The sequence below is a fragment of the Penaeus vannamei genome, chromosome 10, assembly GCF_042767895.1.
Source record: "Penaeus vannamei isolate JL-2024 chromosome 10, ASM4276789v1, whole genome shotgun sequence".
In the NCBI taxonomy this organism is placed as follows: Eukaryota; Metazoa; Arthropoda; class Malacostraca; order Decapoda; family Penaeidae; genus Penaeus; species Penaeus vannamei.
The window spans coordinates 12,495,218-12,519,714 of NC_091558.1; the positions used below are offsets into that span (position 1 = coordinate 12,495,218).

General features: G+C 42.9%; 1 protein-coding gene across 2 annotated transcripts in view; it reads right to left on the bottom strand.

The window, feature by feature from the left end:
* LOC113802078 (transducin beta-like protein 2) overlaps positions 1-24,497 on the bottom strand; it is a 25,674-nt gene extending 1,177 nt beyond the window's left edge. Inside the window, exons 1-7 of one of the 2 annotated variants that reach the window (XM_027352542.2) lie at positions 24,335-24,480; positions 18,801-18,995; positions 1,667-1,890; positions 1,227-1,419; positions 953-1,138; positions 633-818; positions 151-260 (exon numbers count right to left, since the gene is read on the bottom strand). In XM_027352542.2, coding sequence (XP_027208343.2) covers positions 151-260; positions 633-818; positions 953-1,138; positions 1,227-1,419; positions 1,667-1,890; positions 18,801-18,995; positions 24,335-24,476 — 1,236 coding nt within the window. In that variant the 5' untranslated portion in view covers positions 24,477-24,480. Of the gene's footprint in view, positions 1-150; positions 261-632; positions 819-952; positions 1,139-1,226; positions 1,420-1,666; positions 1,891-12,543; positions 15,474-18,800; positions 18,996-24,334 lie in introns of those variants that run through there. The other variant, XM_027352540.2, reaches the window with a different exon arrangement.

Below are 24,497 nucleotides of genomic sequence, written 5' to 3' on the forward strand. Positions count from 1 at the left end.
CCTCTAATTGCTGGAAAGTGTTGATTAAACTAGCAAAATGTGACATACTCAAAAAATTATATTTTTTCTTTATATATTACCCATGGGAATTAAAATTCTTGGAGAAGATACTTCATCAATGCCCCCAAACCCCTAAAAAAACAAACTTGCCTGAACTGCTGCTATGTAACCAGCAACATTCTGGAATACTCTAGCATGTCTATCTCCTAAGGTTACCACTTGTTTGCTGGTTGGGTCAAACATCACATCAATAATATCACCTGAAAAATAAAATGAAAGCCTTTAAACACATATCTTAACCCATACCTACAATATATATATATATATATATATATATATATATATATATATATATATGTAATATACATATATATACATACAGAGAGAGAGAGAGAGAGAGAGAGAGAGAGAGAGAGAGAGAGAGAGAGAGAGAGAGAGAGAGAGAGAGAGAGAGAGAGAGAGAGAGAGAGAGAGAGAGAGAGAGAGAGAGAATCATAATTATCAAATTAATGTATTTCATATTGCTACAATATTAATGCAGATTCATACTTTAAGTGTGTGTGAAGGCAAGTTAGTGTGTGAATGTGTACACAATGTGAAAATCCATAGCCACATTAACAATTTCTTCATACCACCATATATATCATTAATGACATTCAGCTTTTCTCCAGTGATTGCTGAGTAAAAAATCAAATCAGCTTGCACTGCTAGCAATACAGTGCGGCCATCTGGAGACATGCGAATCATGACTTTGTGGTCCATGCCATCATAGGGTACAGTGAGCAGCTCATATGGCCGTTGGCCCTTTTCAAATTCAACTGAAATTGAGAAAAAGTACGTCAGATACTTTAGGTCATATTAGAATACTACTGCATGTAAATCATAACACAAAAAAAAAAATGTATGAAAAATAAAATGGACTTTCACAGTTCTTTATAAGTAGTGTACTTACTATCAGTATCAAACAGCTTCCAGGTGCCATCCTTAGAGACTGTTACCATCCGTGTACAGTCAGCATTCATGCTACAGCTATAGATACTAGCTTTGTGGCCAGTGAGGTCAAAGGCTCGCTTCACCCCTTCAAATGACTCTGATGCCCCAAACTTCAACCTCCATACTTTCGCGTCAGGAGTAAAGCCTAAAACAAGTAAGTGTAATTTGATTATATGCAGAATATCATGGTCATGGCAGGAATATTATACAATTTCAAAGGGAACAAACCTTACCTGTAGTAGCAATGAAACGTCCGCACGGCGAGAGTGTTGCAGAGTAGGTATCTCCATGACGTGTGTCAAACTGTTCCAGCACTTCACCTTTAAAGTTCCATATTACAAGCTGGTTCTTGCTGTTGCAGGTCATTATGATATTCCCAGTAACTGCAACATCAAATGTGATTATATCTGCTACTTCATCCCCTTGCTGGAAGAAAAAGAAAAAGAAAAAATAAGATGATGGGTTATGAAATGGCCCTAAAGATAAACATAAATCATAATGCAACTTAACACAAAGTTAATCTAATTTGGGTTTAAACTGGACATGTTGCATACTGGTTAAGAAAGATGAAACTAGGCTCCACCTATGCAAAACTGGGTGCTGTGCAATAACAATACAAATTATCACCAGTAACTTACTAATCTACAAAACACAAAAATAACATCCCTCATACCTTTGGGAAGTTTGAGAACTCCTGTACATTTCCAATCATTCCAGAGGAAGTCTTGGATACTTTGTAGATAGAAATGGCATTTTCCATTTTCTTGAATATTGTGAAACCCTTGCTATTGGGCATCCAGCGGATATGGGTAGCATAGTCAAACTCAATGTTGCCCCGAACACTCTTGTTCTCCCGTTGGGTAAATTGGTCAGCATTCCAGATCAAGACTGTACGGTCTGTTTTGCAAATGCAGATAAGGAATGCAATTGTCAATAACAATTCATCAAAAAGCCCATAGAATTTTTCTACACATACTAGAAACTTGACAAAGGCATTGTGCATATGTATGTTGTGTGTATGCGTGCGTGGATGTTTTTTGTGTATGCGTGCGTGGATGTTTTTTGTGTGTATGCGTGCGTGGATGTTTTTGAGTGTGTATGCGTGCGTGGATGTTTTTGAGTGTGTATGCGTGCGTGGATGTTTTTGAGTGTGTATGCGTGCGCGGATGATTTTGAGTGTGTATGCGTGCGCGGATGTTTTTGAGTGTGTATGCATGCGTGGATGTTTTTGAGTGTATGTGTGCATGGATGTTTTTGAGTGTGTATGCGTGCGTGGATGTTTTTGAGTGTGTATGCGTGCGTGGATGTTTTTTTGTGTATGCGTGCGTGGATATGTTTTTTTGTGTGTATGCGTGCGTGGATGTGTTTTTTTGTGTGTATGCGTGCATGGATGTGTTTTTTTGTGTGTATGCGTGCATGGATGTATTTTTTTGTGTGTATGCGTGCATGGATGTATTTTTTTGTGTGTATGCGTGCATGGATGTGTTTTTTTGTGTGTATGCATGCGTGGCTTTGTTTTTTTGTGTGTATGCGTGCGTGGATGTGTTTTTTTGGTGTGTATGCGTGCGTGGATGTGTTTTTTTGTGTGTATGCGTGCGTGGATGTGTTTTTTGTGTGTATGCGTGCGTGGATGTTTTTGTGTGTGTATGCGTGCGTGGATGTGTTTTTTTGTGTGTATGCGTGCGTGGATGTTTTTTTGTGTGTATGCGTGCGTGGATGTGTTTTTTTGTGTGTATGCGTGTGTGGATGTGTTTTTCTGTGTGTATGCGTGCCTAGATTTTTTTTTGTGTATGCGTGCATGGATTTTTTTTGTGTATGCGTGCATGGATGTTTTTTTGTGTATGCGTGCATGGATGTTTTTTTTGTGTATGCGTGCGTGGATGTTTTTAAGTGTATGCGTGCATGGATGTTTTTTTTGTGTATGCGTGCATGGATGTTTTTTTTGTGTATGCGTGCGTGGATGTTTTTTTTGTGTATGCGTGCGTGGATGTTTTTTGTGTGTATGCGTGCGTGGATGTTTTTTGTGTATGCGTGCTTGGATGTTTTTTGTGTATGCGTGCGTGGATGTTTTTTGTGTGTATGTGTGCGTGGATGTTTTGTGTGTATGCGTGCGTGGATGTCTTTTTGTGTGTATGCGTGCGTGGATGTTTTTTGTGTGTATGCGTGCGTGGATGTTTTTTGTGTATGCGTGCGTGGATTTTTTTTGTGTGTGGATATTTTTAGTGTGCATGCGTGCGTAGATGTTTTTTGTGTGTATACATGCGTAGATGTTTTTTGTGTATGCGTGCGTGGATGTTTTTTTGTGTGTGTATGCGTGCATGGATGTTTTTTGTGTATGCGTGCGTGGATGTCTTTTTGTGTGTATGCGTGCGTGGATGTTTTTTGTGTGTATGCGTGCGTGGATGTTTTTTGTGTATGCGTGTGTGGATTTTTTTTGTGTGTGGATATTTTTAGTGTGCATGCGTGCGTAGATGTTTTTTGTGTGTATGCATGCGTGGATGTTTTTTGTGTATGCGTGCGTGGATGTTTTTTTGTGTGTGTATGCGTGCATGGATGTTTTTTGTGTATGCGTGCGTGGATGTTTTTCTGTGTGTATGCGCGCGTGGATGTGTTTTTTAGGTGTTTGCATGGATGTGTTATTTTGTATGTGTGTGCATGCGTAGATGTGTTTTTTAGTGTGTTTCAGTGTGTGAGTGAGTGAGTGTGTGTTTCAGTGTGCGTGCACGTGTGTTTCAGTGTGCGTGCACGTGTGTTTCAGTGTGCGTGCGCGTGTGTTTCAGTGTGCGTGCGCGTGTGTTTCAGTGTGCGTGCGCGTGTGTTTCAGTGTGCGTGCGCGTGTGTTTCAGTGTGCGTGCGCGTGTGTTTCAGTGTGCGTGCGCGTGTGTGTTTCAGTGTGCGTGCGCGTGTGTGTTTCAGTGTGAGTGTGTGCGTGTGTTTCAGTGTGAGTGTGTGTGCGTGTGTTTCAGTGTGAGTGTGTGTGCGTGTGTTTCAGTATAAGTGTGTGTGCGTGTGTTTCAGTGTGAGTGTGTGTGCGTGTGTTTCAGTGTGAGTGTGTGTGCGTGTGTTTCAGTGTGAGTGTGTGTGCGTGTGTTTCAGTGTGAGTGTGTGTGCGTGTGTTTCAGTGTGAGTGTGTGTGCGTGTGTTTTTCAGTGTGCGCGTGTGTGTGTTTCAGTGTGTGCGTGTGTGTGTTTCAGTGTCTGCGTATGTGTGTTTCAGTGTCTGCGTATGTGTGTTTCAGTGTGTGCGTGTGTGTGTTTCAGTGTGTGCGTGTGTGTGTTTCAGTGTGTGCGTGTGTGTGTTTCAGTGTGTGCGTGTGTGTGTTTCAGTGTGTGCGTGTGTGTTTCAGTGTGTGCGTGTGTGTTTCAGTGTCTGCGTATGTGTGTTTCAGTGTGCGCGTGTGTGTGTTTCAGTGTGTGCGTGCGTGTGTTTCAGTGTGTGCGTGCGTGTGTTTCAGTGTGTGCGTGTGTGTTTCAGTGTGTGCGTGCGTGTGTTTCAGTGTGTGCGTGTGTGTGTTTCAGTGTCTGCGTATGTGTGTTTCAGTGTCTGCGTATGTGTGTTTCAGTGTGCGCGTGTGTGTGTGTTTCAGTGTGCGCGTGTGTGTGTGTTTCAGTGTGCGCGTGTGTGTGTGTTTCAGTGTGTGTGTTACAGTGTGTGCGTGCGTGCGTTTCAGTGTGTGCGTGCGTGCGTTTCAGTGTGTGCGTGCGTGTGTTTCAGTGTGTGCGTGCGTGTGTTTCAGTGTGTGCGTGCGTGTGTTTCAGTGTGTGCGTGCGTGTGTTTCAGTGTGTGCGTGCGTGTGTTTCAGTGTGTGCGTGCGTGTGTTTCAGTGTGTGCGTGCGTGTGTTTCAGTGTGTGCGTGTGTGTGTTTCAGTGTGTGCGTCCGTGTGTCTCAGTGTGTGCTAGCGTGTCTTTTAGTGTGTACGTGTGTGTGTTTCAGTGTGTGCGTGTGTGTTTCAGTGTGTGCGTGTGTGTTTCAGTGTGTGCGTGTGTGTTTCAGTGTGTGCGTGTGTGTTTCAGTGTGTGCGTGTGTGTTTCAGTGTGTGCGTGTGTGTTTCAGTGTGTGCGTGTGTGTTTCAGTGTGTGCGTGTGTGTTTCAGTGTGTGCGTGTGTGTTTCAGTGTGTGCGTGTGTGTTTCAGTGTGTGCGTGTGTGTTTCAGTGTGTGCGTGTGTGTTTCAGTGTGTGCGTGTGTGTTTCAGTGTGTGCGTGTGTGTTTCAGTGTGTGCGTGTGTGTTTCAGTGTGTGCGTGTGTGTTTCAGTGTGTGCGTGTGTGTTTCAGTGTGTGCGTGTGTGTTTCAGTGTGTGCGTGTGTGTTTCAGTGTGTGCGTGTGTGTTTCAGTGTGTGCGCGTGTGTTTCAGTGTGTGCGCGTGTGTTTCAGTGTGTGCGTGTGTTTCAGTGTGTGCGTGTGTGTTTCAGTGTGTGCGTGTGTGTTTCAGTGTGTGCGTGTGTTTCAGTGTGTGCGTGTGTGTTTCAGTGTGCGCGTGTGTGTTTCAGTGTGCGCGTGTGTGTTTCAGTGTGCGCGTGTGTTTCAGTGTGCGCGTGTGTGTTTCAGTGTGCGCGTGTGTGTTTCAGTGTGTGCGTGTGTGTTTCAGTGTGTGCGTGTGTGTGTTTCAGTGTGTGCGTGTGTGTGTTTCAGTGTGTGCGTGTGTGTTTCAGTGTGTGCGTGTGTGTGTTTCAGTGTGCGTGTGTGTGTTTCAGTGTGTGCGTGTGTGTTTCAGTGTGTGCGTGTGTTTCAGTGTGTGCGTGTGTGTGTTTCAGTGTGCGTGTGTGTGTTTCAGTGTGTGCGTGTGCGTGTGTGTGTTTCAGTGTGTGCGTGTGTGTGTTTCAGTGTGTACGTGTGTGTGCATGTGTTTCAGTGTGTACGTGTGTGTGCATGTGTTTCAGTGTGTGCGTGTGTGCATGTGTTTCAGTGTGTGCGTGTGTGCATGTGTTTCAGTGTGTGCGTGTGTGCATGTGTTTCAGTGTGTGTGCGTGTGTGTGCGTGTGTGTGCATGTGTTTCAGTGTGTGTGCGTGTGTGTGCGTGTGTGTGCATGTGTTTCAGTGTGTGTGCGTGTGCGTGTGTGTGCATGTGTTTCAGTGTGTGCATGTGTGCGTGTGTGTGCATGTGTTTCAGTATGTGTGCATGTGTTTCAGTGTGTGTGCATGTGTTTCAGTGTGTGTGCATGTGTTTCAGTGTGTGTGCATGTGTTTCAGTGTGTGTGCGTGTGTGTGCATGTGTTTCAGTGTGTGTGCGTGTGTGTGCATGTGTTTCAGTGTGTGTGCGTGTGTGTGCATGTGTTTCAGTGTGTGTGCGTGTGTGTGCATGTGTTTCAGTGTGTGTGCGTGTGTGTGCATGTGTTTCAGTGTGTGTGCGTGTGTGTGCATGTGTTTCAGTGTGTGTGCATGTGTTTCAGTGTGTGTGCATGTGTTTCAGTGTGTGTGCATGTGTTTCAGTGTGTGTGCATGTGTTTCAGTGTGTGTGCATGTGTTTCAGTGTGTGTGCATGTGTTTCAGTGTGTGTGCATGTGTTTCAGTGTGTGTGCATGTGTTTCAGTGTGTGTGCATGTGTTTCAGTGTGTGTGCATGTGTTTCAGTGTGTGTGCATGTGTTTCAGTGTGTGTGCATGTGTTTCAGTGTGTGTGCGTGTGTGTGCATGTGTTTCAGTGTGTGTGCGTGTGTGTGCATGTGTTTCAGTGTGTGTGCGTGTGTGTGCATGTGTTTCAGTGTGTGTGCGTGTGTGTGCATGTGTTTCAGTGTGTGTGCGTGTGTGTGCATGTGTTTCAGTGTGTGTGCGTGTGTGTGCATGTGTTTCAGTGTGTGTGCGTGTGTGTGCATGTGTTTCAGTGTGTGTGCGTGTGTGTGCATGTGTTTCAGTGTGTGTGCGTGTGTGTGCATGTGTTTCAGTGTGTGTGCGTGTGTGTGCATGTGTTTCAGTGTGTGTGCGTGTGTGTGCATGTGTTTCAGTGTGTGTGCGTGTGTGTGCATGTGTTTCAGTGTGTGTGCGTGTGTGTGCATGTGTTTCAGTGTGTGTGCGTGTGTGCGCGTGTGTGTGCATGTGTTTCAGTGTGTGTGCGTGTGTGTGCATGTGTTTCAGTGTGTGCGTGTGTGTGCATGTGTTTCAGTGTGTGTGCGTGTGTGTGCATGTGTTTCAGTGTGTGTGCGTGTGTGTGCATGTGTTTCAGTGTGTGTGCGTGTGTGTGCATGTGTTTCAGTGTGTGTGCGTGTGTGTGCATGTGTTTCAGTGTGTGTGCGTGTGTGTGCATGTGTTTCAGTGTGTGTGCGTGTGTGTGCATGTGTTTCAGTGTGTGTGCGTGTGTGTGCATGTGTTTCAGTGTGTGTGCGTGTGTGTGCATGTGTTTCAGTGTGTGTGCGTGTGTGTGCATGTGTTTCAGTGTGTGTGCGTGTGTGTGCATGTGTTTCAGTGTGTGTGCGTGTGTGTGCATGTGTTTCAGTGTGTGTGCGTGTGTGTGCATGTGTTTCAGTGTGTGTGCGTGTGTGTGCATGTGTTTCAGTGTGTGTGCGTGTGTGTGCATGTGTTTCAGTGTGTGTGCGTGTGTGTGCATGTGTTTCAGTGTGTGTGCGTGTGTGTGCATGTGTTTCAGTGTGTGTGCGTGTGTGTGCATGTGTTTCAGTGTGTGTGCGTGTGTGTGCATGTGTTTCAGTGTGTGTGCGTGTGTGTGCATGTGTTTCAGTGTGTGTGCGTGTGTGTGCATGTGTTTCAGTGTGTGTGTGCATGTGTTTCAGTGTGTGTGCATGTGTTTCAGTGTGTGTGCATGTGTTTCAGTGTGTGTGCATGTGTTTCAGTGTGTGTGCGTGTGTGTGCATGTGTTTCAGTGTGTGTGCGTGTGTGTGCATGTGTTTCAGTGTGTGTGCGTGTGTGTGCATGTGTTTCAGTGTGTGTGCGTGTGTGTGCGTGTGTGTGCATGTGTTTCAGTGTGTGTGTGCATGTGTTTCAGTGTGTGTGCATGTGTTTCAGTGTGTGTGCGTGTGTTTCAGTGTGTGTGCGTGTGTGTGCATGTGTTTCAGTGTGTGTGCGTGTGTGTGCATGTGTTTCAGTGTGTGCGCGTGTGTGTGCATGTGTTTCAGTGTGTGTGCGTGTGTGTGCATGTGTTTCAGTGTGTGTGCATGTGTTTCAGTGTGTGTGCATGTGTGCATGTGTTTCAGTGTGTGTGCATGTGTGTGCATGTGTTTCAGTGTGTGTGCATGTGTGTGCATGTGTTTCAGTGTGTGTGCATGTGTGTGCATGTGTTTCAGTGTGTGTGCGTGTGTGTGCATGTGTTTCAGTGTGTGCGCGCGCGTACATGTATTTCAGTGTGTGTGTGTTTCAGTGTGTGCGCGCACGTACATGTATTTCAGTGTGTGTGTTTCAGTGTGTGTGCGTGTGTGCACGTGTTTCAGTGTGTGCACGCGTACATGTATTTCAGTGTGTGTGCGTGCGTGTACATGTATTTCAGTGTGTGTGCGCGTGTTTCAGTGTGTGCATGTGTGTGCGTGTTTCAGTGTGTGTGCATGTGTGCGCGTGTTTCAGTGTGTGTACGTGTACGTGTATTTCAGTGTGTGTGTACGTGTACGTGTATTTCAGTGTGTGTGTACGTGTACGTGTATTTCAGTGTGTGTGCACGTGTACGTGTATTTCAGTGTGTGTGTACATGTACGTGTGTTTTTCAGTGTGTGTGTGTGTTTCAGTGTGTGCGTGTGTGTTTCAGTGTGTGCGTGTGTGTGTTTCAGTGTGTGTGTGCGTGTTTCAGTGTGTGTGAATGTGTGCGTGTTTCAGTGTGTGTGAATGTGTGCGTGTTTCAGTGTGTGAATGTGTGCGTGTTTCAGTGTGTGTGAATGTGTGCTTGTTTCAGTGTGTGCGTGTGTGTGTACGTGTACTTCAGTGTGTGCGCATGTGTACGTGTATTTAAGTGTGTGCGTGTGTGTACGTGTATTTCAGTGCGTGCGTGTGTGTACGTTTATTTCAGTGTGTGTGCGTGTGTGTACGTGTATTTCAGTGTGTGTGTGTGCGTGTGTACGTGTATTTGTGTGTGTGCGCGTGTGTACGTGTATTTCAGTGTGTGTGTGTGCGTGTGTGTACGTGTATTTCAGTGTGTGTGTGCGCGTGTGTACGTGTATTTGTGTGTGTGTGCGTGTGTACGTGTATTTCAGTGTGTGCGCGCGTGTGTACGTGTGGGTGCTTTGCCAGGGGAGAGGGAGTGTGTGGGTGTGTGGGTGCTTTGCCAGGGGAGAGGGAGTGTGTGGGTGTGTGGGTGCTTTGCCAGGGGAGAGGGAGTGTGTGGGTGTGCAGGTGCTTTGCCAGGGGAGAGGGAGTGTGTGGGTGTGCAGGTGCTTTGCCAGGGGAGAGGGAGTGTGTGGGTGTGCAGGTGCTTTGCCAAGGCAGTGCGCATGTACGTGTGGGTGCTTTGCCAGGGGAGAGGGAGTGTGTGGGTGTGTGGGTGCTTTGCCAGGGGAGAGGGAGTGTGTGGGTGTGTGGGTGCTTTGCCAGGGGAGAGGGAGTGTGTGGGTGTGTGGGTGCTTTGCCAGGGGAGAGGGAGTGTGTGGGTGTGTAGGTGTGTGGGTGCTTTGCCAGGGGAGAGGGAGAGGGAGTGTGTGGGTGTGTGGGTGTGTGGGTGCTTTGCCAGGGGAGAGGGAGTGTGTGGGTGTGCGGGTGCTTTGCCAGGGGAGAGGGAGAGGGAGTGTGTGGGTGGGTGGGTGTGTGGGTGCTTTGCCAGGGGAGAGGGAGAGGGAGTGTGTGGGTGTGTGGGTGCTTTGCCAGGGGAGAGGGAGAGGGAGTGTGTGGGTGTGTGGGTGCTTTGCCAGGGGAGAGGGAGTGTGTGGGTGCTTTGCCAGGGGAGAGGGAGAGGGAGTGTGTGGGTGTGTGGGTGCTTTGCCAGGGGAGAGGGAGAGGGAGTGTGTGGGTGTGTGGGTGCTTTGCCAGGGGAGAGGGAGAGGGAGTGTGTGGGTGTGTGGGTGCTTTGCCAGGGGAGAGGGAGTGTGTGGGTGTGTGGGTGCTTTGCCAGGGGAGAGGGAGTGTGTGGGTGTGTGGGTGTGTGGGTGCTTTGCCAGGGGAGAGGGAGTGTGTGGGTGTGTGGGTGCTTTGCCAGGGGAGAGGGAGTGTGTGGGTGTGTGGGTGCTTTGCCAGGGGAGAGGGAGTGTGTGGGTGTGCGGGTGCTTTGCCAGGGGAGAGGGAGTGTGTGGGTGTGCGGGTGCTTTGCCAGGGGAGAGGAAGTGTGTGGGTGTGCGGGTGCTTTGCCAGGGGAGAGGAAGTGTGTGGGTGTGCGGGTGCTTTGCCAGGGGAGAGGAAGTGTGTGGGTGTGCGGGTGCTTTGCCAGGGGAGAGGAAGTGTGTGGGTGTGCGGGTGCTTTGCCAGGGGAGAGGAAGTGTGTGGGTGTGCGGGTGCCCTGCCAAGGCAGTGCGCATGTACGTGTGCGGGTGCCCTGCCAAGGCAGTGCGCATGTACGTGTGCGGGTGCCCTGCCAAGGCAGTGCGCATGTACGTGTGCGGGTGCCCTGCCAAGGCAGTGCGCATGTACGTGTGCGGGTGCCCTGCCAAGGCAGTGCGCATGTACGTGTGCGGGTGCCCTGCCAAGGCAGTGCGCATGTACGTGTGCGGGTGCCCTGCCAAGGCAGTGCGCATGTACGTGTGCGGGTGCCCTGCCAAGGCAGTGCGCATGTACGTGTGCGGGTGCCCTGCCAAGGCAGTGCGCATGTACGTGTGCGGGTGCCCTGCCAAGGCAGTGCGCATGTACGTGTGCGGGTGCCCTGCCAAGGCAGTGCGCATGTACGTGTGCGGGTGCCCTGCCAAGGCAGTGCGCATGTACGTGTGCGGGTGCCCTGCCAAGGCAGTGCGCATGTACGTGTGCGGGTGCCCTGCCAAGGCAGTGCGCATGTACGTGTGCGGGTGCCCTGCCAAGGCAGTGCGCATGTACGTGTGCGGGTGCCCTGCCAAGGCAGTGCGCATGTACGTGTGCGGGTGCCCTGCCAAGGCAGTGCGCATGTACGTGTGCGGGTGCCCTGCCAAGGCAGTGCGCATGTACGTGTGCGGGTGCCCTGCCAAGGCAGTGCGCATGTACGTGTGCGGGTGCCCTGCCAAGGCAGTGCGCATGTACGTGTGCGGGTGCCCTGCCAAGGCAGTGCGCATGTACGTGTGCGGGTGCCCTGCCAAGGCAGTGCGCATGTACGTGTGCGGGTGCCCTGCCAAGGCAGTGCGCATGTACGTGTGCGGGTGCCCTGCCAAGGCAGTGCGCATGTACGTGTGCGGGTGCCCTGCCAAGGCAGTGCGCATGTACGTGTGCGGGTGCCCTGCCAAGGCAGTGCGCATGTACATGTGCGGGTGCCCTGCCAAGCCAGTGTGCGTGTGCTTTGCTTTAGCAAGGCAGTGTGCATGTGCTTTGCTTTAGCAAGGCAGTGTGCGTGTGCTTTGCTTTAGCAAGGCAGTGTGCGTGTGCTTTGCTTTAGCAAGGCAGTGTGCGTGTGCTTTGCTTTAGCAAGGCAGTGTGCGTGTGCTTTGCTTTAGCAAGGCAGTGTGCGTGTGCTTTGCTTTAGCAAGGCAGTGTGCGTGTGCTTTGCTTTAGCAAGGCAGTGTGCGTGTGCTTTGCTTTAGCAAGGCAGTGTGCGTGTGCTTTGCTTTAGCAAGGTAGTGTGCGTGTGCTTTGCTTTAGCAAGGCAGTGTGTGTGTGCTTTGCTTTAGCAAGGCAGTGTGCGTGTGTGGGGGGTACTTTACTAAAGGAAAGAGTGTGTGTACTTTCATAAGGGTGTAGTTTCCCAATGGAGAAAGTTTTACAATGGTGTTTTACCATTTTTATTTGCCAATTTATTCAGCACTGCCAACTAATTGTACACCACCTCGTTTCTTAAATTATTACCAAATCAAAGTTCCAATGTCCGACTGCCACTGTAAATTAAAGGCTGTCACAGAATGCCTTTTCCATTTCACTTACAAGTCGAGACATTTTGACATTCCGCCAGAGGTCCTGCCACACCATGTTAACATAAGAATTGGAACGATTTCATTGGCACTGCCCAATCATAGGGGTTGGGGCTTTATTAACAGTCTTAGTTCCAATGTGGAGTTGGACATGTATCCTAACAATCATCCACAGGATGTGGTCTACTTTGTGCTGCATGAAATATAAGGGCTTCCCAATTTTACTTCAAATCTGTACTGCACTTGGAAAACAAAAATAAAAACTCAAATCTTCTGGCAGAACAAATACTTTATATGAATGGGACAGTAATCCCATCTCTCCAAAACTTGTCAGTTGGTGTCATTTACAGAACATGTAAAATTACATGATACTTAAGCCAATCCGCACTGGCTGGTTTGATACTCTCAATACAATAATAATTCACTTGCATAATACAGGGAAATCTAGTTCCACCAGTTAGACAAACTATAGAATCTTGTTTACCAGGCTTCATTTTGTAAAGCTTCCACACTATTTCACTTTACTTCAATAATAAGAAAAAGTATGTAGACCTTTAACACTGTTGAGCCTTGTACAGCTAGCATTCAATTCATTCATGCATCTTTTTGGCTCACAGACAGTAAAAAAAATATATATGCCAGGATTATCAAGGATTATATAAAATCTGATGGCATTTATGTTTATTGTTGAAATGCAAATATTTGCAGACTTTACAAAGGGTAGCTCTGATTACATTCAAATTGCCTAGAAGCAAACTTTGAATTCTCCTACAAAGGACTCAAAGATCAAACTGATATTGTGCTATGACAGCTACAAAAGGGAGGTGTATAAATGGTAGAAATACGTAGATTGAGATCAAGAAATGAGACAAAACAGAATAAAAATCACAAAAAGAAGCAAGAAGTTTAGTATTACTGACAACTGAGCACTGACTCTACCACAGCCCAACTGACAGAGTCAATCACTAAAATAATTGTACATTTCTTCTGATATGGGCTACTTAAACTTAGAGAGTAAAGAGTATAAAAATAGATTAAATAAACACTTCTAAAATTTGAAAGAAAAGAAAAGTCAATAGCACTGAGTGGGAGGGGGGGGGGGGAATCTTGCACTGAATTGGAAATCTGAATAAAATATCATCGGGTTAAAAAGAAATTATTCTAGGAGATCAAGTATCCTAAACTAAATTTTATACATGAAAAAGATCATTTTCCCATATAGTACTTAATAGTTAATAAATCTTAAAATTGTTCAATTCATCTTGCAGTATATCTTAAAAGTGGCGGTAAAACTGCAAGCAAGTAAAAACGGTACAGCTATAGGTCAATATAAAATAAATAAATAAAAAATCCTATCTAAACAAGCACAAAACAATCATTCTGAGGAGTAATGGTAGTCCTTGAGTATTCCAATTCCTGCACTAACTGGAATGCTTAGTATCACAGGTATTACAGCTTGGCAGGTTCCCTGGACTTCCCAAACTCAAAAACTGTAGCAATCTATCACTATGAAAGACAATTCACAACCACTTGCATTGTATCTAAAACCCCTGTATAAAAAGCTGCCATACAAGTTTTCGTACTAAACAGTAGTCTAGATCGAACCATACACCAAATTAACTTTCCATTCCATTTAAGTAGCTACACAAGTTTTGGCTTTGGTTACAATGAAGATCAATTAAAAAACAAATTCCCATAGGAAACCAGTTTGAAAATCTAAAATCCACAATACATATAAATAGATACCTGACATCAATCAGGGCCTTAACCAGTTTATCTAGTAGTAAATGCACCTTTAAAACAAAGTGAAATGCATTCTAATGCACCACTAGTGACCATAAAAAAGGGACAAGTTTGAGCAACAATACAGCATCTTATATGCAGCAAGCAAACAAACTAGCAGAACTCCTATGATTAAGGCACAATATGTGATATGACCACCTCAAACATTCCAATTAAGAAGTCTGCAGAAATGCATTGATCATATCACATATTCTGAAGTGCAAGTGGTAATGGGGCAACCTTAGACCTGAAAAAGAGAGATTCCTTGATGTTATTCAGTACCAAATCTAAGGCCGCAGTAGCATCTTCAAGGCTGTCATGTCCATGACTCCCTCCTTTTTGAATGTCACGTCCAAGATGTCTTTTGGCCAGTGATTTCAGAGACTGCTTATGCATCAATGGACCATTCAGGGTAGGGGAGCTGGGTGGAGGCTTGAAGAGCAAGGCAGTGTCAATGACATTACGGTGAATTAACTTTAGGGCAGCCAAGTCACCCTCTAGGCTATGTCCTATAAGGATTGAAGATGATGAAACCACTCTCAACAATCTCTCTCTAGCTTCTGTAAATGATATGGCCCTTTCTATGTGCTCAGCTGTGATTCCTGAAAATTTGGTGTTGTAATCAAATACTTCACCGAAGGGCTTGACATAGAGGTCTAACACAACCTTTCCTGACACACATACCAATGTTAATCTTGCTAATTCAAATCCTTTGCTTGTAAATATCATTTCACAGTCAAGCCCAAATATTCTTGGAGACCCATCCTTTGTATTTACAAATCCTTCTAATGGACCATTCAGCCCAGATCTGAAGTGATGAAATACATGATAATAAGTCTGGGTACATCCTGCTACACCTTTCATTCTGTTACAGCACTGATAGTGTAATCTTCCATCTCTTCTCAACACCATTTTCTTTGGATGATATTCACACACATCACTTCCATTTTCACTAACACTGAAATGTTTCCTACATCTTTTACACTTTTCTATTTGTTGTAATTTATTAAAGTTCATTTGCAATGTAGCATGTTTTGAATCAAAATTTAAATCTATGCTTCCTGTACTGTTCCTAAATTCACTAAAATTTGAATTAATTTCATTTCCATAATTCCCTTCTATATCAACCTCACTATCTTTGCTGTCAGAACTAACCCCTGAAGAGGATTCATGATTATCATCCTGATATGTGTCACCAACACTTAAATCTTCTAAGGATTCTGGTTCAGAGTAATCTGAACTACTTTCTACATCTAGCGTCTTGTGTAGATCTTCACGTTCTGTTGCATCCAGTTCAACTTCTAGGAGTTCACATCCATTTAGAACTCCAGCTAATGTTGTGTAACCATTAGGCTTAAAAATGTAAAGCCCATGGTTTGTAGCATATGGATAACCATTAAGGACTCGTTCCTCTAGAACACAACATTTTGGAACAAGTAAGTCATACAGCTGTTCTTCTGTCTTTTCAAGGCTATCAAACAGGGTTTTGGTGCTCTGACTAATAGCCTTTGTTGCTGTGTTGCGGCCAGCTGATGATCCAACCCTGTTCATTTTTGCCCTCTTGTTCTTGTTCTTACGCTGGCGCCGGGACATCTTTGAAGGATTGCACACCATGATAACCTCTTCTGTATCAGATGGAGCATTGCTGTTTGCCATCTGACTGCTGCTACTAACAGACGAGGTGTCCACTTCTTCCAGACTGCTGCTGCCGTCTGATATACTGGACAGATCCAGAGAATCTTCTATAGAGAATAGGTTCGCATTACAGCTCGCCTTCCCACTTCTGCCACCAGGATCAAAGCGTCTGCCACTCCCCACTGGAGAAAAACAGTGAACTCTGCTTAATGTTAGTTCACAAACAAATAAATAAATATAATCAAAACTTTAAACTAATCTACATTATATGTGATAAAAGTAGAAAAAACATTAAGCAGAGTGCACTGTACAGACCCTGCTCAAGTTCAAATTAAAAGACTGGATACTACCAAAGCTAATAAAAAAGACGAAAAATGTATGTATACATGTGCACATGTGAATGTTCACAAATAAACATATCAAATCAGGCAATAAGAAAATCTAAGGTTGTAAGTTATGAGGGAGCAATAAAGAAAAATTAAGAAAGGTGTGTCTTTTTAATTCCCATTTCAGCTCACAAACACTCCAAATAGGGGAAGAAAACTTGAAGATGAGTTGCATATACTAATGGTTATATTAGAGGTTATATGGACTGTCTACCAAGTTTTGAACTCAAATCTAACAAGAAATTTGTTAATGCTAACACACACCTAACAAAACAGAAGTGCTATATACGAGACCCTATTCAAGAACCACACAAGTAACAACTCAGCTTAGTACCTGAATCTGCACCCAACTTGTCTGCTATTGGACACTGTGGGGAAGTCCTCAAGTAACTATGGATCTATGCAGTTGAAAGTCTAGGTGATTTGAGCAGTAGCAAGAATCCCAGAAAGAGAACACTGTCCTGCAATCATGGAAGACTTAAAAGCTCAACAAAAGATGGCACTCCTTCCACAATACTTGAACTAATCAAAGCTTGCCTTTAGTAATGGAAAAACTGATTTTAACCAAGAGGTCTGACCCATACCATCTATCACCTGTCCTTAGCCTCTCATACACCATGCCACCATAATCACTGTGCAACCATCATTATTCAAATAATTTTCAGTGAAGGCATTCTACAAAGATCTCAGCAAATAGATTAATGGAAAAAAAATAGCTTTAATTTTACAGCAGATACGTATAGCTTTACCAAGGGTCTAAAGCTGTGTAAAAACATAGGTAGGACATTATCAAAGTTTTGTCCTGGGTTTTATTTATCATCTTTATGCCAAGAGAGCCCTATAACAATGTTACAAAAAATGAAATGGCAAAACAGTACATCAAGTCAAACACTAATTTTATATATAGTTTTTCAGACTTGTCCTTTAGAAGATCCAATATTGTGATTTTGTTAGAGCCACAAATATTAACCACTTCCTGCCGGGTGACATGTACACGCAAAGCTATGGCTGTTGTGGACAAACTTGAGGGTGGCATCAAACAACCCTTCCCGCACCATCGGCTGTTCAGACGGAGCTTTTTGTTCTCCAATTGTATTGGCATCATTTCAAAGGTAAAAGTTTAGGCAATAACACCTGAAGTGAGGGTAAACCTTAAAAAAATAATAATAATAATAAAATAAATAAAAATTATATCTTTAAAAATTGCACCAAAACACAAGCTTTCAGATGCCTAATGTTGCCCACAATGTACCAAACAAGCCGAGCGCAAAAAGGGGAAAATGTTGATGAGCGCTAATAAACCAGCAATCATGTCCACTTGCCATTTTTTTTTTTACCCAGTGTTATTGTGTTAATACAGAAATGTAAAATTTTTTTTTTTTTTTTTTTTTAGCAATCTGCATTACGACAAACTGTCATACTGCTTGTTTGTATAAAATGTAATTAGCATTTACATATTCTTAATAAAAATTTAAAATATCAAAAGTAATGGGTTGTCATAATGGCTGCCATTTCTTACTAGGCATTTTCATGATATATTGAAGGTTTAAACAAGTGAGGTCAGCTTATTCAAACTCCCAAAATAGGTTTAACCCATGCAGGATGCCAGACACTGCAGGCCTCCTTTTTACCTAATCCTCTGTTACAGCAATATCTAATACATGCTACAAGTCTAATCTGATTCTCAGTTCCTAAGGAGTGGGGGGGGGGGGGAATCTTTCATCAGTTTGCCCTTAAAAGATAAGCAAGCAATGATTTTTCTCACTTAGAATTCTCAAACATGCATAGTAACAAAAGTGGCAGTACCCATTTGATTACCAAAAAATATTAAAATAAGTAACTTAAGGAGTCCCATGTCTCGCTCACTATGATGGCATACAGTAGCAGGTGCTCAAGGAATCACATTTTCTACATGTATGGCCCCTGCCATATCTTGCCCCCCTCCCCACATCTGAGCAGAAGGCTGAAGTGAGCTGACCTTCCTTATTTATACCTAGGATAAATGGTTATTTGCAGACCATTTCTCTTACTTGCTCAAGCTATCCAATTTGAAACTTTCATCACAAGTCAGAATCAAAATTGCTGAAGCTTTACTTCTGAGACCACCACCTTTATTAATGCCAGTGGTAGTTATCCCATCATACCAGGATCAGTATATCATTTGAATGTAATGTGAGTAATGATCAAGGCTGTGATTGAAATTTTAGATCCCCAGAGAATGGCCTATAAAACTCAATTGAGTCTAAAAAGATTTGAGCATGGTTTTCCTTTAGGGTAAGTTGTATTATTTTTCCTGTTTTTCATCAATATTAAATGTCTGAGGGAAAGGCAGTGAAGAAAGTAAGTAAAGATCTATTATACGAGTGTCATGCAAGATTAAAAGGGTCCCTCAAAACCATGTTTATTCCCATTTGCCAGTGCTGCCCACCTTATTCAACAATCATTTGCATTCATTTTCAGCTATTCACAGTAAGCAACATCTTTCAAATTACTGAATTTGCATATCAAATTTTGACAATATTAAAACATGTATTAACCCCATGCCGCCGGGTGGCATGTACATACATGCCATGGCTGTTGTGGATACAGTAGTGGATGGCATCGTATCACGACCATTCCCGTGTCATTGGCTCATCAGATGAAGTTTGTTTTCTCCGATAGTAGCAGCTTCATTTATATGGAAAAGCTTGTAGGCAATAGCATCTAAAGTGAAGGTAAATCTTCAAATTTTTAATATCAATAAAAATTACAGCAAAATAAAAGCTTTTAGGTGCCGAATGTTGCTCGGAGACTATCAAACGAGCTAGGCACAAACAGGGGAAACTGCTGATGCGCACCAACAATCCTGCGATCATGTCCACTTGCCAAACTTTTTTACCCGGGGTGAATGGGTTAATGCATTATGAAACAAAAGCAATTATTTTATACAGAATGCCTTATCTATCAATACATGTATACTTGTACAAAATTTCAAGCACATTTTATTTAACATGTGTGCACACAATCACCACATCCAAGTGCCCCCAAACAAAGAAGCCATTCATGGATAAGTTCACTTATTTCAAATTTACACGCAAATTGCAACCCCCCCCTTTAGAATAGACAAACAAACATTCAGCTTACCGTCTGCAGCAGTTATGAAGTGTTTGCCATCAGATGAGAAGCTTCCCCCAGTGATGCTGCCAGTGTGTCCTTTGAGAGTGGTTATCAATTCTTGATGTGTGTACTGAGTCACAACAGCTTTCTTCGTGATCTTTGCTTGCTTTTTGGGAGGAGGAGGCTTTTTGGTAACTTGGGGCTCCTTACGTTTCGGCTTGCCTGTAAACAGACGAAGGTTTCAAATGGATTACAGTAACAAGCATGCATCACATTTGTTCCAAATAACAGATTTAATGTACACCTTTGCATGAAAAATGCTTCCTACCTGTAGTGGAATTACTACTTCACTCTTTGTAACAAAAAATCAACAAATTATATGAGGTAATTTTGTTAAGTTTCACACAGCCATCCAATATTGCAAGTATTATTCCTTCTTTCAATTATCAACACTAATATGTTTGAATGCCTTGTATTTTCCATCACAAATGATATAATCTTAAATTTTGCTTATGTTCAAAAAGTAACTGCACCCCTCTTTAAGTCCCAATTACTCTGGCCATTACTGGGAAATCCATAAACATTAGCCTATGAACCTTTCTAACCCAGGAACTTTGACCCCAGACCCCCATCCCATCAGGGACCTTTTCTCCGAATCCCTACCTTATCACTATTGAGACACTGCACAGCATTTGTTGCAAATTATTTCCTTATTTCTGATATTTTTACCTATGCAGATTATTTCCTGTTTTAGCAATTGCATTTTATTCTCTGATTATTATAGTGCCATCACACTTTCCTGTAAATGTATACTGAAGCATTTTGTTGCACAATGTTCCTATTATCAACTTACTAAGGTAATGCCAGAGATGAAGTGTTATTTTCATCATTCTGTCTGTTACAAATTTAAATTTTACCTTAAACTACATATAGCAAACTATATCTCTAATCAAAATATTTAGGTAACCTGAAAATTAAACAGGTTAGTAAAACTCTTACTAAAACTTTAAGCTAACTTTTCATTTATGACCTGCCTCTGTATTCATGTGTGAAATCACTCTTGAGCAACATTTGAAGTAGTAAATGGCTTAGAAATGTTGTCCTAACTGGATAACTCCCAGAAATTCCCATCTACCTTATGAATACAAAGCTCTAAAATATTATGATCATACTAACTATAATGACTGATGATGATGATAATTGTTAATTTTACAAAGTGAAGCACAGAGACAGAGGGAAATTGCCACTGCTATCTTATAGAGCATAAAAATAGTAATATACAACACAACCACATTTATTGCAAAATGACAAAAATGTCCGCTGCATTTCAATGCTCACACAGCCCCAGTCTAAAGAATAACAGAAGGTAGGAATGGTTAGGTTCGAGTTTTTGAGTTCGCATGGTACCCTGGCTTTGAGACTTAGTTTTTGAAAAGTGTGTAAATCTCAGTAACAAATACCATAAAAATAAAGGTTAATCCTAGTAATCCCTTAATCTAAACTGCTTCTGTTTTCAAAGTTTCTCTCTCTCTAAAAAAAAAAAAAAAAAAAAAAGAATATAAAATTAGGTAGGTAGAGATTAACTCAAACTTTTCTTAAAGATTAGCAAAGAATGAGCAACAACAGAATGGTAAGGCATGTGTCAAACTGTTGGCTCCCCTTCACGAGTAAATAATGAATGGAAAACTGCTCCAATTTCTGTGGCTTAGTTCACAAATACTAGCTCAAGTATTTGAACCTTTTGGAAATAATTTAGATTGTCATGTTAGGGTAGGTTAACACTCATGCTGTGTACAAGCATGGTCAACTCTGATTGGTTTTAAAAATTGTTTATGCATTGATGGCTCAAAAAACCATTTAGTTACTAAGGAGCTCATTTCTTGATATAGCTGGTCTTGCCCGTTCACCTAAACCCTTATTTTTTTTAAATAAAGAAAGGGGGGGTCTTACTATTAATCATCAAAAATACTGTTAATCTTTAGGGTATTGACACACTAAGCTAGGGTAAATTGAAGCGGATATTTTTGTAGAGGAAAAATAGTTACAGTAATATGCAGACAGAAACCTTATGTCACTTGTTTCAGCTATATCTTGGCTGTGCATACTGAGGTGAAAACAATATAAGCTGGGGGATGTTGGAAGGGGACAGGGCCCAACTACCACTCCTTCCCTCACTCTGTCCAGAGTTTACCTAGTCACAGCAACTTAAAAGGTCAAAATAAAATTATGATTTGGAGTTGAGGGACTCTGTCTGCCAAATGCATCTCTATTCTAAAGAATTACCAAAATCACTTTTCTTTCAGAAAATATAAGGTTAATATGTGAGGTTAAGTATAATAATTCACCTCTTGGTTCCTAGGTACTTCTGGAACCACACATACAAACAAAAAAGGAAAAACAAAGTGGGTACAAGTTACTTAGAGTAACACACAAATGAACACTATCTTGTAGAGCACAAGAAATAGTAAAAAAAAAAAAAAAACAGGTACAGCTTCAGCAGCATCATGGTGATAATATTCACTCAGACAACACCCTTACATGGCCAGAGTTCTATATGTCCATTTTCTATAGGTTGGCATGAAGTGCTAATAACCTTGGGGTATAGCAGGTATAGGGGGAACAGGGGGGGCCTGTCTCTGGAGGGTGGATCGCTCCAAGTAACAATTACCCTACAGTGGATGGTACATGTATTTCTGTACTCTGTCAATGGATTCAACAAAATCAAAGTGAGGTTGGGTGAGGTTTGGTGAAGTTAGGAGGCAAAGAGGTCTATGGACTTCATATTATCCTCTATTTCATGCAGTATTACATTATTACAGCCATGAATTCTCTATATTAGCTAAACATTGCATATCTATTTCTTTAGCTAACCATATCTTTTGTTTTGATCAGCTTCTAGTTAAACTAATATTTGGAACTTTCTTCACCCTTATCAACCTCCAATAGGGATGATGGGGGAGGAGGGAAACGAACACCTTTCAAATAAATTAATCTTTATGGCATGGATACACCAATCTAGGTTAAATAGAAGAGGATATTATCAGAGAACAAGCTGTTGCAGTCCTCGGTACAAGATATAATCTACATACATGAATGGCAACACCATAAATAAAGAGCTAAAGATCATGGAAAGTGCTGCTCATAGACCAACTCCACTTAGTGTTCCCAAGGTGAAGATAATACTTTACAGGGGTGTTGGGGGCAAAGCGCCCCCCCTTCCCCTTGTGCATACCCTGTCATGGCAACAGATTATAAAAAAAATTGTGATGTGGAGTTAAGGAGTCTCTGGTTATTGCGCCCATTCTGTTAGTAATTACCTAAAATATGCCAAACTCCCCCCCCCCCCACCTTAATTTTCTTATGACTTAGGGCTACTAAAACTATTTATAGAACAAAAATATGCTGCCTCAAAATGGCACATAGCCACTAAATGTCATTACCTGCATTGTCAAATATCAGGGTCAAACTATATATTATCCAACTGTCTAAGGTTTATCTAGTAATCCTATAGAATAGTTGGGTAGTTGTTTACTAAGCGGCTCCACCCCTCAGACTATGTAACCATTACTCCAGCCTACAACCTTCAGGGCACACCAGGGAATCCATCAACATTACCATAGGACCCAAAACCATTGCTAAACAAGGGGGGTTTGCTCCTGGACACCCACCCGGTCACCATGGAATTGGCCTCAACACAGCATTTGGCATGATATTTTTTTTCTAAATTTCTGACATTAAAAAGACTTTCATAAGGACTTTTTTTTAAATTTTATGACACTGCTATTAGATTATCCAAATCTTAGATGTCCCTAGGCAAATATACCAATATCTGGATAGCAATGGATACATCTAAAATCATATAGGTTTGGGTCCATGAAAATAGTGTAAATAGGTCCAGCATTGTGGTAATCAGTGGTCTGCTGATGCACAAGCAAAGGATAGCAAACTAACATTTTTGGGAGGTAGAAGCAATTTATCAATTATGGATCATTCCCTGATTGCAAATGAAAAGTCCTTGCTTTTTGCAGATTATCTGATGAATTACTCACCATAGCATTCATTTAACTTGCAAGTTTTAATCTACACATCCACATTTTCTTCTTTTTTCAAATTCTCATACCCAATATTTTAGTTTGTAAAGTTACACAATAAAAAAGGCTACCTTGCTTGAAATTAAATTTCATCTGAATTTTGGGCATCAAAATTTTCAATATTGTCTTGGTAAGTATAGATCGATGCAAGCTTTATTTAAAGAAAATTATAAACTCACTCATTCTATGTGAGGTAAATAACTGCATAAAATATCACACTGTAGAGGGTTAAAGCACATACTGGCTAGGGAAATAAAGGCAATCAACAGGGGGTACAAGTAGGATATGCCTTAAGGTAAATAAGTTTTAGGTTCCTATGGCAATCTTTGTGGTATTCTGTGCAGTGAGGACGGGGTTCATTTAAATTCTTCAGAGTTGGGGACAGTTTGTGATGGCAGTCTCGTAAACTTTTACCATTACTTTTTATGGTCAAAATTTACTTTGTTTTCAAAGCACACGTTTATAAAACCACACACTCTTCAAGCATTACAAACACTCAAACCAATTGCACCCCGTGATGTGTACAATGCTAACTTAAATTTGTTTGTTTTCTAATCTTTCGGGCATAACACTATACTGCCAATATATTTGCTTCAAAATGATCTCAAACCAAATAGTCAAGCATAAAACGATTGAGCTTTTGATTTTCTACAAGGCAAGAAATGCATCTAGATTTACACCACAAGATGGCAAGACTTCATATAATCACTCATTTGATGAATATACTATTTTCAACACTAAAACAGCAATCGTAAGGTTTCTACCTGTCCTTCAGAAAGTCAGGTTAAAACTTTGAACTCATCATGACCAACAAATCGCACAAAGGTCGACTATCATCATATTTACTTCACAAATATTCATGTGATATACAAGCACAAGCACAAAACACACTAAAAACACATCTCGCACGCCTCAGATGGCTCTTGTTTCGTTTAAATCGCCTCCCATAGCATGGCACAATAGGCCTACGTTAATGACCTACTCAAGGATACTACAGTTAGCTGACACACATACACGACAGAAACATGTCTCGCTCGTTCTCATCTCCTTTTCTTGTAATTTTCTCACTTTTTGGCCACTTCACTGTTAATTCCAACTAGTTTAATGGGAAGACGGGGTGCAACATAGGAAATAACATCCCGGGCAGCGTCAGCTAGGCCGAATTTCCCGCGGTTCGTGGAATGCAGGAAGTGCAAGCCATAGCGGGACTCACGTGCCACCACTTCGCGCCACAACCTCGGGTTTTCGCCTTTGTCTTGCTTTTACAATATTTTCTTTCTTCACCATTCTTGCACTTCTTGGTGTCCGAGTGCCGGCGATCCCGAGGGTCAAGCCGTCGAAGCGAGTTAAGGAAAATATCTTGGAAAATCTTCGCCGCATGCAAGTTCTTCCTCCTCACTCCCCTACATCGTGGGTAGCGCCTTAGCGGGAAAATATCGGATAACACACAAAAATCCGCGTAATACTCACTTGTTTTCTCTGCTGTATTGTTAGTCTGGCTTCTTGATAGGCGAATTAGCCACGCCAGGACCAGAATAGTAGCCCCTATTACTATTGACAAGAACAACATCGTCGGAGCGGACGAGACGTCTGTCTCCTCTCCCGCCATCATGGAGTCTGACGTCAGAGCCAC